A 13,558-nucleotide genomic window follows, 5' to 3' on the forward strand; every position below is an offset into this window, starting at 1 on the left:
AGATTAAGACTTTTCTTTTTGGGGGGGGGGGGAAATAAGATAATGACATTTATTTGGGGGGAAAGGGGAAAACAGATGGAAGATTCACAGATTCTTCAACCACTGGAGGGAAGGACCCTGAGGATCCTAAGGATAGATGGGGATGTCAGGCATGTTGCCATCATCTTGAACAGGAACAGGGTAGTTGTAAGGTGTAGCTTGTTTGATCATGGTTGCATACTTGGTATAGGGGCTTAACGGAGGTAAGAACAGAGCCACAGTTCCGATGGCAAAGGACACCATCAGCACCAGCTCCTTGGACCAGGTCTCCTTCAGGAACTGGCTTAGTTTGCCCGCCATGTTGGCCTCTTTCCCCGTCACAAGGGCAGCTGGGAAGACTTCTATTTCAGTGAAAGCAAAATCATAAATCACATGAATAGTAAAATCAGAAGCTCCACATTTAAGTTATAACCTTGCCATGAATTCTGAATTGTCCAATATTTCTATGCTGGGGGGGGGGGAGAGGGGAGCTTTTACTGGTCTTAAAAAAAAAAACCCATCATCATAATTTCCCCAGTATCCCTCCTCCTTCCTATCCAAGAAATATTTCATATTATAGTATTGTTAAAGACAAAAAGAAGAGCGGGGAAATCATCATAATAGATCGATACATTGATGAAGTCTAAAAAGTGTACAATGTAAAAGAGTTGTGGACTTCCCACCTCTTTTGGACTATGCTTGTTCTATATAATTTTATGATATTCAATTTCAATTTGTGGGGGGTGTTCTGTTTACATTGTCATAATTTCGTACATTGTTTTCTTGGTTCTATTCACTTCACTGTGCATCAGTTCATGTAGTTATTTCCATGTTTCTCTTTATTCATCATATTCACCTTTTTTTACAATATAGTAACATTCAATTTGTGTACATAAGTAGTTTAGTTAATCCCTAATCAGTAAGCAGCTACTATTTTGTTTTCAAGTCTTTGCTATCTATCATGTTATATTTTGGTACATATGGGGACTTTCTTCCTTCAGTGGTCGACAAAGTATAAACGTGGAAATGGTATGTCTAAGGAAGGTAATTTTAGTTCTTTATTTGCTAATTCCAAATTGCTTTCTAAAATGAATGCATTCATTATTAGCTCCAACCAAGAATGAATTAGTGTGTCTATCTTCCCACAACCAATCTAACACTGACTATTCCTATTGTCAACTTTGCCATTTTCCAAGGTGTTGTTTTCTAACAAACTCGAGTAGACAGAAGCAATTACTTAATTCATTTGGCTAGAGCAGCAAAATTCTTTATTATGTACCTTTATGGTAAAAATTTTAAGTGTGAATCCCTGAAGTCATATTTACTTATTTGTATGTGCTACTATGCTAATTACGTGTATTATAAAACATAAAATAGACATTCCAAAAGAAAGAGAGAAATGAAATTACACATTTGAGTCCAGATAACTAGAAGGAGTTACAAGGTTAGATTCATGCTTCAGAAATATCATTTTGGCCATCCTATGGAGAATGGATTGAGAAGGAGGAAAGATTTAAGACAGAGAGAGAAATAGGAAGCTCATGGAAAAAAAAATCACACATGAAAGGTGTTGAGTGAAATAGGGCTCTGGCTTTGTGAGGGGACAGCAAGGGTCATATGTGAGAGAATTTGTAAAGTAGAAATCTCAGGATTTGGCAACTGATTAAATCACATATCCTCTGAAGTCAGGGTACTCTAGAGACCACTAGGCTACACAGAAAAGCCAAACTTAATTCTCTTGATAAGGAAGTTAGAATTATTGTTTTGGGGAAGCACTTATTTGCTGGAATCAACCAAGAAGCATGTATTTATTAAGCACAAACTATGTGCCAAGCACTGTGCTACAAGCTGGTGATACAAGCACAAAAACAAAGCAGCCTTTGCTTAAAGAGCTTCCACAGAAATGGATTTGAAACCACTTTATTCCATGTCCACACACTTGACCCCAGTCAACTGTGTACCAAGATATTATTGGTTAAAGGGGATCAGGACATCAAAGTATACTGATTTTGTATAACTGCATCTTTGTTGGGTTGTTTTTTTTTTTTTTTTAATAAAGCATCCTCTACTGTTGTTGTTTGTCCTTCATTCTCTCTCAAAGAGGACCAACATATTGGGGTGATATTATGACTTGCACTGAATTGGATTGAAGTGAGGGAGAGCTGTGCAAAGTCACCAGTCTCACTCTTTCCTCCAAAGCCATCTGGGACCAGTGGCAAGATATCAATCAGGAAGACTGGAGATATGGCCCCCGATGTTTAAGGTAATGGGGGTTTAAGTGACTTGCCCAGGGTCACACAGGTAGTGTCTGAGGTGAGATTTGAACCCAGGTCCTCCTGACTTCTGGCCCAGTGCTCTATCCACCAAGCTGCCCCAACATCCTCCACTAATTATGAATCAATAGTTATTTGTAAACAAAAACAATAACCACCCTCCCCAAGAAAAATGAATTCATGATTTGGATGAAAAGGTCCCAAAGTTTGTTCTAACTTCAAATTATAAAAAATAACATAAATCTAACAATTCTAAAATATATTACTTCTAGGGGAAAAAATTCCACTTGATTAATCTGCTATTTATCTATAAGAAAACCACAATCTTGAATGACCTCCATAAATAGATAATAGATTCCACTCCAATGTAACATATGCAAGTCCACAAGGGCTGGCATATTGCTTTAGCAATGATCTCACACACATTTCTTCCCCAGTAAAACCACCTTTCCAGAAATAAGCACAGCTTTTCAGATATAGCAGGCTATAAAACAGTTCAAGAGGCCTCCAATAACCCTTTCATTAGTTTCAGATGCAAATGCATTCAAAATATTGAAACATTTCCAAATAAAGTCTTATGAGACAGGAAGGGTAAAAATTCCCCTTTCTTTACCATCCTCCACATTTCCCTGAATCAGAAAACTTAATAAAGATTTTAAGCTGTATTGTCAGCTACTACTATATCTTTGGATTTTAAATCCACACTATGGAAAATCATGACATTTTTATTGGACTTTAGGGTTTTCTAATTCTTATCGTGCATGCCAGTCTTTTACATTTCACAGTGAGCTCTTAACCTTCGTCTCACTTACACATCCTAGGCTTCTTTCAGAACTCTTATAACCTACATATTGTCCTTTTGACCACATTCTCAATTGACTTCTCTCAGAGACAAGGGGTGTTTAATACATCTGGCAAACAGATGAATAGGGAGTGTAGCAATACTACGAAATCAAGGACCAAGTGACAGCAATCCAAGTTCCAAAATACTATGGATAATTTAACAGTAAGCCTCTCCTCAATTCTCCGCCCTCCCCGCCCCCCCAAATCTAAAATAGCGAAAATATTTTTTAAAAAAACTAATACATAATCCCTCTTCACTTTCCCTTTGTCCCTGTCTCCCACCCACTCTGTATACATAGTGTTGATAGAATTACCATGGAAGTCTCAATTTCCGAGTGGTCCTCAATTGCCATGATTCCTCTAAAACTCAGTGTACAAATCAAATGAGATAATATGTAAGCACTTTACAAACTTTAATGTGTTATTATAAATACTCTTGGTTAATATTATTATTAGAAATAAGATCCATGCACTGGAATCACTCCAACATGGGAAGGGGTAAAACTACGCCGTTCTTTATCCACAAGTCTATGCTCAACTTTTAAAACTCAACATGTTGTATAAATGTAAATGAGTACCCCAAAGTCAACTCTGCACAATTTGGCTGCCCTGTACTTCTCTGGGGCATTTTCCTTTGATTCACTCACTGTTGATCAATGACATACTGCAGCAATTTGTTTTAGCTCAATTATAAACCTCATGGCCCAGCTCATCTTCTAGCAAGACGACACAGTTCTTTATGGAGAGAAATCATTTCTGGTCCTCACTTTCTTTAAGAAATAAGTCAGACATCAGGCTTCTATATCAGTATTAGTCCAATATTTAGAGCTTTTTTTTGGGGGGGGGAGTAGGGAGGAAATACAAAAGGGGAAAGGCACTGCACTTGAGATTAGGGTACAAATCTACAGATTAATAAATTCCTCTACTAAGGCAAATTAGCACTCAATCTGCAATTTAGTTTTAGAGTTGCCTGGGGTACTGAGAAATTAAGAGGCTTGTTCAAAGTCACATAGTCAGTTCGTGTCAAAATCTGACCTTGAACCTAGGTCTTGCAGACTTTTGAGTGCAGCTCTTTATTCACTTAGATATACACAGCCTCTCTTTACAATATTATTATCAGCAATTTTCCATTTGGTGTTGGATCTGTGCAGAAGATGTCTTACAAAAAGAAATTTCTCCCTCTGGTAGAAAGATCACAAATGCCATGGCCTTCTTCACACCCATAACTTCCTTTTGTTAAGTAAATGACTATTGGAAAACAGCATGCATCATAAATTTAAACAGTATCTGTGACCAACAGCAACTGAGAAGTATGTAAATAAATGCTTAACTACCTGCTCTGAACAAAGGCAAGGCATGTGCTGAGGACAAACTGTTAAATTTTCAATGTGAACATTTACACCTCAGAGATTGGAAAAGGCTACCAAATAAGAGCTTGATTTATTGTTTTGTTAACTGTCTAGACTCAAGAAAGTGATAGAGAAAATGTTAATAAATGCAGATTAAAATTAAAGTGTATAGTGCCTACATTTCTTAGGGTGGTTGTCAAACATTTACCAGCTCATCACTCACTGCAAAGGCACAGTAAAAGATACAGTAAAAGAAACAGGATAGACAGGGGTTGGGCACAGGAAGGAGAGCATAATAATTAGTAAGAGGAAAAAATATCACTGAACATTTAATTCTCCAGGCAGCCACTGTGAACCAAACCATTAAATGGAGACATAATCTCATTGCAAGGAGGGGAACGGAGCTATAGAGAGGTGTGTGTGTAAATTGAAGGGTTAATTGTTTCTATACATACCTCTACCCCATTCAACCCCCCACAACTCAAATCCAGCATGGGATTTACAAAACAAAACAAAACAAAAAACCTGCAGTAATACCATTCCCCACTCCCCAAATTCCTGGCTACCACCAGCCCACCTCAGCCTAGGTTTGAGAGCTGAATAATCCTCAAATCATTACAGCACTTTACAAAGCACTAAACAGACAAAAGTAGGCACCTAGCCAGAAAGGTATTTTGAATTTAAATACAATTTAAATTTTAAATGTTTTCAAACACAAAAGAGGACTCAGATGGGACCGAGAGCAAATACTAAAGAAAGCCAAAGATCAAGTGATCTTTTTATAAAAGAGAAAGTTAAAAATCAGATCTAAAGAGAATAATTAAACCCTTCAGTCTAGCAGAGGGAGATAATAAAGACTACTGGAGATCAAAGGGTTACAGTGTGAGTACAAAGAGCCTTCTAGATTGCTCTCCTCCTTCAAAATAAAGAATGCAGGAGACACAGCACTTTTGTTACTTTTTTGCTAAATCACATATATAATATGTAATTATATATAATACACACACACACACACATATTTGCTTTTTAAAAAACTTTTGAACGTAAGTGACTTTAGAGGCTATCTACTCCAACCTTCTTCTTTTATAAATGAAGAAAATGAGCCCCAAATAGAGTAAGTGACTTGCCTACAGTCACACAGGCAGAAAGCAGACCAGGAACTGAAAGTGAATCCTTTTGTTGATCAATCATTTCATTATACCACAATATGTATACCAGCCACAATATGTATACCAGAAGTTCAGTTTCGTATACAGGTCTCCTTCTTGTTCTTTGTAAACTGAAATGTTTATGTTCATTAATGGCAAAGGTCACAATAAAAAAGAAAAAGCATTTATTAACTGCCACTATGAGCCAGACACTCAATATAAAGCCAACAAAAAAAGGAAGGCCCCATGTAAAAGGTGAGGCAAGTCACTCTACCTGTCTAGACCTCAGTTTCCTCATGTATAAATTTAGAGGACTGGACTTGATTAATAAAAATAATAACAACAATGGATGTTGTTGTTTGTCCTTCATTCAGGAAAAAGGCCATGACATCATGACTTGTGCTGAATTGGATTGTGAGGTAGGGCTGAATAGCAACAACAATAATAGCTAACATTTATATAGTGCTTACTCCCTTCCAGGTACTGTGCTAAGCTCTTTACAATTGTTATCTCATATGATCCTCACAATGGCCCTGGAAGGTAGGTGCTATTATTATCACTCCCATTTTATAATTGAGGGAACTAAGGCAAACAGAGGTTAAATGACCTACCCAGGGTCACAGAGCTAATAATACTTTGAAGCCAAATTTGAACTTAGGTCTCCCTGACTCCACACTTTGCACTCTATCCATAGTGCCACCTAGACAACCCCTGAGGTCCCATCTATCTATGTGGCTTACCTTTTCATCTTCCACATTCCTCCTCCTATTTAGGGTAGAGAGATTGGACATGTAAATATTTTCTTCTCTCCACTCTCCCTCAATGTGATTTATAACAAAAGCTTATGGGCAAGAGTGTCCCCGTGCAAACATTGTACTTGTGAAGTGTGCTGTCCAGCGATTACAACAGAGAATTGTGGAAACAGCTCCAGTTGAACAATAGTCGCTCATCTCATTTAATATGAAAGTTGCATCACCCCATTGAGTAAAGATTCATTGAAGTGGGATTCATTGAGATGGGGAACAGATGGGAGAAGCTCTGCTCTACTTGGTTTTGTATACATTTTGTGACAACTAGCTTCTGCTTGGGTATGATACAGCAGCCCAGGTGGTATTAGTATCTGGGCACTCAGGTGAATGAGGAGAAGAAAATATTTTCCCCTTATTCTATGGAGAACACAGTAACTTCAAAAATCCCAGATCAGGCCTGCAAAAACTGGTTTTCAGAGCCTTTCATGCTGCCTTAAAAGGAACTGTACCAAGGTAAAAAGAAAAGTCTTTCTATAAATGTTTCAAAGTGTTAGAGAAAATAAATATATAGGGGCAGCTAGATAGCGCAGTGGATAAAGCACCAGCCCTGGATTCAGGAGTTCCTGAGTTCAAATCCGACCTCAGACACTTGACACTTACTGGCTGTGTGACCCTGGGCAAGTCACTTAACCCCCAATGCCCCGCAAAAAAAAAAGAAAAGAATAAGAAAAGAAATATAATTTTCCTCTCCCCCTTTAAAATTCTTATAGCCCTATAAGCCCAATTTCACTCAAGTAAACTAGACATTTTCATGATTCATCACTAATGTCTGATGAGAAGCAACCTGATGTAGTGTGGATGGAAAGGTGGCCTTGGAGTCAGGAAGACCTGAGTTGAAATCCCCCTCTGACGAATACTGGCTCTGTGACCCTGGGCAAATTTATTTCTCAGTGCTCAAGGAAGAAAAGGTGCAAACCTGTATGGGTTAAAAAAAGAGTTACCATGGGAGCAGTTCCTATTTTCTATTGCTGTCTGAAAGCCTATCATAAAAAAAACCCTTGCGAGTAATTATCTGTTATTATGGCTCAGTGGATTACTAGTCAGACTGTTACTATGGAAGAACTAGGTTCAAATAAACCTCTAGTTAGTATTAGCTCTGTAGCCATGGCTAAGTCACAATCTCTTAGTGCCACTAACCGTAAATCCATAAATTATCTTTTTGCACTGTTTTCTCTATTGGGAATTCACTATTCTGATGAAATCAGACTTGGACAATAAATGAATGAATGAATAAAAACACCACTACCACCAAGAAGACCTATTACATAAGTAAGGTATGTTTCTATTGCAAGCCTACAGTGATAGAAAAAGACCAGGGCACCCTTGGAATGTTTCTGAGGGATGAGTAATGTAAGGATCCCCAACTGTTCACATTCGTAAGGTGCTTTCAGGTTTACAAAGCACTTTCCACATAACAACCCTGTGAGGAACCAGGTATAAATAGAATCATCATTTTTAAAGGTGGGTAAACAAAATCTCAGAGGTGAATTTCCCAGAGTTGGTGTCACATGACCAGCCTCAAGGCTAGAACTCAAATCAGGTCTCATGATGCCAAGTGCCCTCGGACAGCAGCACTTCCTACAGTACCAGGAATGAACACTCAGCACTCCACCCACCACTTTTACAAGGGTAATTAATTCAGGAAAAAATGCTGAGTTTGCAGTTATAGGACTTGGATTTGAATCCCGGGCTTTCCACTTGGACACAGTCACTTAACCTCTTTATGATCCTATGAACTTGAGGTAATCCCTCAGAAACAAGAACTCAGTAGATAGTCCAAAGGGGTGCTGGCAGGAAGCCCTAAAATGTGGAAAGGATTCAGATTCTGACTGGCCAAAATGCCAAGGAACTGACAAAAAGTAGGGAAGGGGGCATATTCCAAGAAATAATAGCAGCTATCCTTATGACTACCAGTTTACACAGTCCAGATGTCTTTCTCTTGCACTCTAGTTCCACATCACCAGCTGCCTTTTAGACATCTGGAACTGGATGTCATAGAGGCATCTCCAGTTCAATATATACAAAGGAGAACTCATTTTTCTCCCCTAAACCTCTTCCCAAATGTCCTATTATGGTCCAGTTCACCACTGTCCTTCTAGTCACCACCATTGACAAACCTCATTGTCATGAGAGTCCTCATTAATCCTTTGCCAAATCTTCTTTTAAATGTGTTTCTACCTTCATACATCTCTCATGGACATTCCCCTTCTGTCCACTCACTTGGAAGCCTACATCAGCTCTTTCCTGAACTATTACAAATAGCCTTCTAAGTGGTCTCTTTGTCTCAACACCCACCCTACTCCAACCCAACTTCTGCTTACCTGCTAAAGCACCAGTCTGACCCTTTCATGAACTCTGTGATTCAGCTGCACCGGTGTTCCTCACAAAGGACACTACATCATCTGACTCCCACACACCTAGGGTGCTTTCCCACCTCACCACAGAAGATCTTAGCAATCCTGGTCTCCTTCAAGACTCTGCTCAAATCCCACCTTCTTCAGAAGGACCAGGAAAAGTATACTTAGGGCTTTCTTTCCTCTACTATACTGTTTTCTCTTTGAAGGCAGGCATAGTCTTTATTTTCTTTGTATTCCTAAACTTAGCAGATTTCCTGGCACATAAAAAATATTTAATAAATGCTTCCTGATTGACTGGAAAAAGAAAAAAAATTGAACATACTGGAGAACACAGGATACTTGAGCTCTCATCAGAAGAAACCTAAGGTCATCTGGTCCTAGTCCTTCACTTTACAGCTAAATCAATTAATCCATAAACATTTATTAAGCACCTACTGTGTATGAGACAGATGAGAAAAGAATGAGGTTAAATGACTTTGCCCAAAGTCAGAGAGGTAAAAGCAGGTTAAAAATAGCCGACATGGCAGCTAGATGGCACAGTGGATAGAGCACTGGCCCTGGAGTCAGGAGTACCTGAGTTCAAATCCGGCTTCAGACACTTAACACTTACTAGCTGTGTGACCCTGGGCAAGTCACTTAACCCCAATTGCCTCACTTAAAAAAAAAAAAGATAAAAATAGCTGCCATGCACATAGTACTTTACAAAGGTCTTCACATACATCATCTTATCTCCTTATCAAGAAGGCAGTTCAATACTTTATGAATGAAGAAGATGAAATTCTAAAAGGTAAAGGAACTAAACCAGAACCTGAACCCCAATTCTCTGTCCCCAGTCCAGAAATTTCCATCATACTATGTTGCCTCATCCTTAATTAGTGAAACTGATGCACCCACAAACTTGGCTGGATTTAAATTCCAGCCCCTTTTTAGTCAGTGAACCCAGCAGCACGCTCCAACCAACTTCATACAGACCACTACAAAGCTCCTACAACTTTATTATTGTTTCTAAGGTTACTATCCATCAATACCGTCTGAAATGCTAGCATCCATCTTATTTCTTGCAATTCTGTTCAAAATTTAAATACGTGCCATTTCTTATGGACTGTAGAAGTATCTCTCTTCCTACTTATTATGCTTTAGATATTTCCTCATCCATAGAGATTGAAGTTTGGGGGAAAGGTTGGCCCTAACTCCTTGTTTTATAACCCCAACTCTCATTTTTTTCTGGCAACTCCAAATCCGTATTTATCACCACTATAAGTTTTCAATGTCTCTCCATTGTTCCTTCCTGGGTCTTCCAGGAGTATCATTTATTTTAGTTTCTGTGATTTTCCTTTTTTCCCCCAAATAAAAGCCTATGTTTTACTCTACCTGGGACTCAGATTTAAATTTAATGCAGAACTTAAAATACTGAAGTGCAATAGCATCAGTATTAACTGTCAGGCTCTTTATCTACACATTTTGCCCCAATAAATTCTGAATTTACAGGCAACCTTTAAAAACAATTACCAAAGTAATTACCAAGTCGTCAATTCTGTTTAAAAGGTACATACAAAAGCTAAGTGATACAAAGCCACCCAGACTGTGAGGCCCCCCACCCCTTAATGAGACTGCACATTGGGGTCACACTATTTGCTTGCTATGCCATAAACGTTTGGATGTGTGGCAGTTTCCATGTATTCCACAAGGCCTCCTTAGCTATGTACGCATTTGCACAGCATCCCTAGGACCCTGACCCAGGCACTCTCTTAACCATAGGTACAGAAACATATAAAGTGAATGTGCACTTTAACAATTCTCATTATCAGCTCTAAGTATACTCTGATTAAAAACACTGCCCATGATAACATTTCACTTTTATGCTAATATGCAATGCCACCTAGTGACTAGAGAAAGATTTAATTTATTAATCTATTACCTAGCTCTCAAATAAATAAGCACACATTATTGCTCATATATTAAATTCATTTGAAAAGCCAAATCTTCCACACCGGATACTGGCTAATAATAAAACATAATTACTTTGTGAACATTACATGTAAAACAGCTTACATTTATACAGTCCTTAATAGTTTATGAAGTGCTTTCCTCACAATGGTTCTGTGAGGTAAGTAGTAGAAGTATTTTTATTTTTATGTTACAGATGAGGAAACCTGGATTCACAGATTAAAGTGACCTGCCCAAATTCTTCAAGACAGGGCAAAAACTCAGGTCTCTAATTGCTAAATTCTCCACTCTTTCCTCTAACTATGCTTCATTACATACTTATCTATAGTTGTCATATGAATTGCTTAAGTTCATTTGCACTAAAGAAAAAACTGATCTCATTTAGAGGCAAGGGTTATTAAAATATCTAACACATATGGCAAATAACTTGGAAATACCCTAAGTACAGTTACAACAGTAACTTTTGTCATTGACAGCTGGAAATAACTAACTAGCAAATGATTCCAAGACAACTGCATATGAAAATAAAAGAACATTTACATAAGTTGGAATTGAAATGTGTGCTGGACATTTTATTAGATCTGTCAAAACACTGCACGGGTAAAAAGAACCCCTATCAGTTTTGTCACCGGAAAAAGGAATATTTAAGTTATACTATCATTTACTGTAAAAGGCTCTTTGTAAAAGGGACCAATAACAATCCCCCCCCCCCCCCAATCAAATGAGCAAACCTACAGCTGAAGCCCTGTAGGCCAAATTGCTATCTCCATACTGGAGATAGCAAATGAAAAGGCAGGAAATGACATTTTCCTGTCACCCATTTGGTCTCAGAGTGTGCAATTCAAGAACAAGAGGCATTCAAAAACTGTGGATGCTTCATGACCCTAGGTTCTCTTTTTTTTTTTTTAAAGTGAGGCAATTGGGGTTAAGTGACTTGCCCAGGGTCACACAGCTAGTGTTAAGTGTCTGAGGTCGGATTTGAACTCAGGTACTCCTGAATCCAAGGCCAGTGCTCTATCCACTGCGCCACCTAGCTGCCCCCCAACCCTAGGTTCTTAAAAACAGGCATCTGTGAAATTTTTTTTTTAATTCTGTGAACTATTTGAATATAATTGGGGTTTCAACAGACTGCCAAAGAAGCACAAATACAAAAAAGATTAAAACCCTCCCCACTGAACTACACCAGTAGAAGTAGAAGTTTTGATAGGTTCCACCATGCTGGAAAGTCTTTTGAGTATGGCCCTTATAACATAAATTTTTCTTCTGAGGTACAATCTAGCTAACTACAGGAAAATCCTTCCTTGAAACTCACCTCCCCTGCACCTTGCTGCTAGGGACTAGCCTTCCCAGTGACTGAAGAGCTCTTCCCAAATCCTTCACTTAAAGGGGGCTTCCTGAGCATGCATATCACCATTTCCCACCTGGCAACTTGAACTTCATAATCCCCAGCTGGTCTTTTTATGTTGTCTCCCTACCCCACCCCCCATTAGACTGCAAATTCTTTGAGGGCAGAGACTAGTGCTTACTAAGTTTATTAACTGACTTGACCTTAAGGGTGGCCATCTGGTGATAATCTGGGAGGCAGGGAGGAAGGCTCATGGAGATCCATGAAATAAAAAATTAGAAAGCAAATAAAAACCATGTATCCATAAAACAAAAAATCAAATCACTAGAATAAATGTTAAGAAAAATTTTCACTCCTCACCGCTTGCTTTTCCTAAAAGCCATTAGAGAAGAAAAATAACATGACTCTTTCATTCATTTTTAATTTGAGCCAAGGGTCTATGTTATATCTATCTTTGTATCTCTGGAGCCTAGAACAGTGCCTTTCATGACTGGCACTTAATAAATATTTAATTCATTTCAAAAGCAGCTATAAAAACAATAATAGAACATAATGTTATCACATCATATACCTCAGCATATAATATAATCTCTCTAGTTAAATTAAGCCTCACAATCGCCCTTTGCAAGTGTTATATACCCCTAGAGAAAGGGAAAAGTGGAAGTGCTCAAGCTTCACATGAGGTAACCATTATTAGAGCTAAGAATTAAAGTGCTTTCTTTTTCTTTTCTTTTTAGGTTATGAGGCCTAAAAAGAGTAGATGCATTAAAAATTCTTCACAATCTTGCTCCAATCTATCTTTTCAGGTTTATAGAACATTAAGCATTTCAGCCAAACCACCCTACTTTCTGTTGAGGCAGAGCTAACAAAATTAACTTCTGCAAAGCTTTCCATAATGTCTGGTCTCTATATTCTCTTTTGTCCCCTTCCAATAATGTGCATAAGGATATGGTTTTGCTTCTTAGAATTTTTTTAGCTGCACTTTGAGGAGTATTTATAATTAAAATTGCTTTCTAGGGGCAGCTAGTTGGTGCAGTGGATGGAGCACTGGCCCTGGATTCAGGAGGACCTGAGTTCAAATCCAACCTCAGACATTTAACAATTACTAGCTGTGTGACCCTGGGCAAGTCACTTAACCCCAATTACCTCACCAAAAAAAAAAAATGCTTTCTACAGAATATATGTATATATGTACATATGCGCACAAACATTTTTGTACATAGCTATGTTAATAGGTGATGATTAGGATTTTTTGTATTTCTACCACAGAATCTAAGCAACATTTCACATGTCCCACTCGAGAGGGAAAAGGCCCAAAGCATTTCTGGGCTAGACCTTCATTTTGCACTTGAAAGATCAACTCAGGGGAAGCTAGGTGGCACAGAGGATAAAGCACCAGCCCTGGATTCAGGAGGACCTAAATTCAAATCCGGCCTCAGATATTTGACACTTACTAGCTGAGTGACCCT

The 13,558-nt window shown here is 38.4% G+C and overlaps 2 protein-coding genes across 7 annotated transcripts in view; both read right to left on the reverse strand.

The window, feature by feature from the left end:
• The window catches only part of UBE2E3 (ubiquitin conjugating enzyme E2 E3), a 101,582-nt gene that overhangs the window by 58,952 nt on the left and 29,072 nt on the right, over positions 1–13,558 (reverse strand). The gene's annotated exons all lie outside the window — the stretch shown is intronic.
• LOC122748582 (NADH dehydrogenase [ubiquinone] 1 alpha subcomplex subunit 3-like) lies at positions 3–339 on the reverse strand. The gene has a single exon (XM_043994287.1). It carries the CDS (start codon positions 337–339, stop codon positions 127–129), a length of 213 nt encoding a protein of 70 aa, XP_043850222.1. The 3' UTR covers positions 3–126.

Source organism: Dromiciops gliroides, chromosome 3 (assembly GCF_019393635.1).
Source record: "Dromiciops gliroides isolate mDroGli1 chromosome 3, mDroGli1.pri, whole genome shotgun sequence".
NCBI lineage: Eukaryota > Metazoa > Chordata > Mammalia > Microbiotheria > Microbiotheriidae > Dromiciops > Dromiciops gliroides.

Bases quoted from the DNA above. Each gene is read 5' to 3' on its own strand.
- LOC122748582 (XM_043994287.1), bottom strand. From the start codon at position 339: ATGGCGGGCAAACTAAGCCAGTTCCTGAAGGAGACCTGGTCCAAGGAG.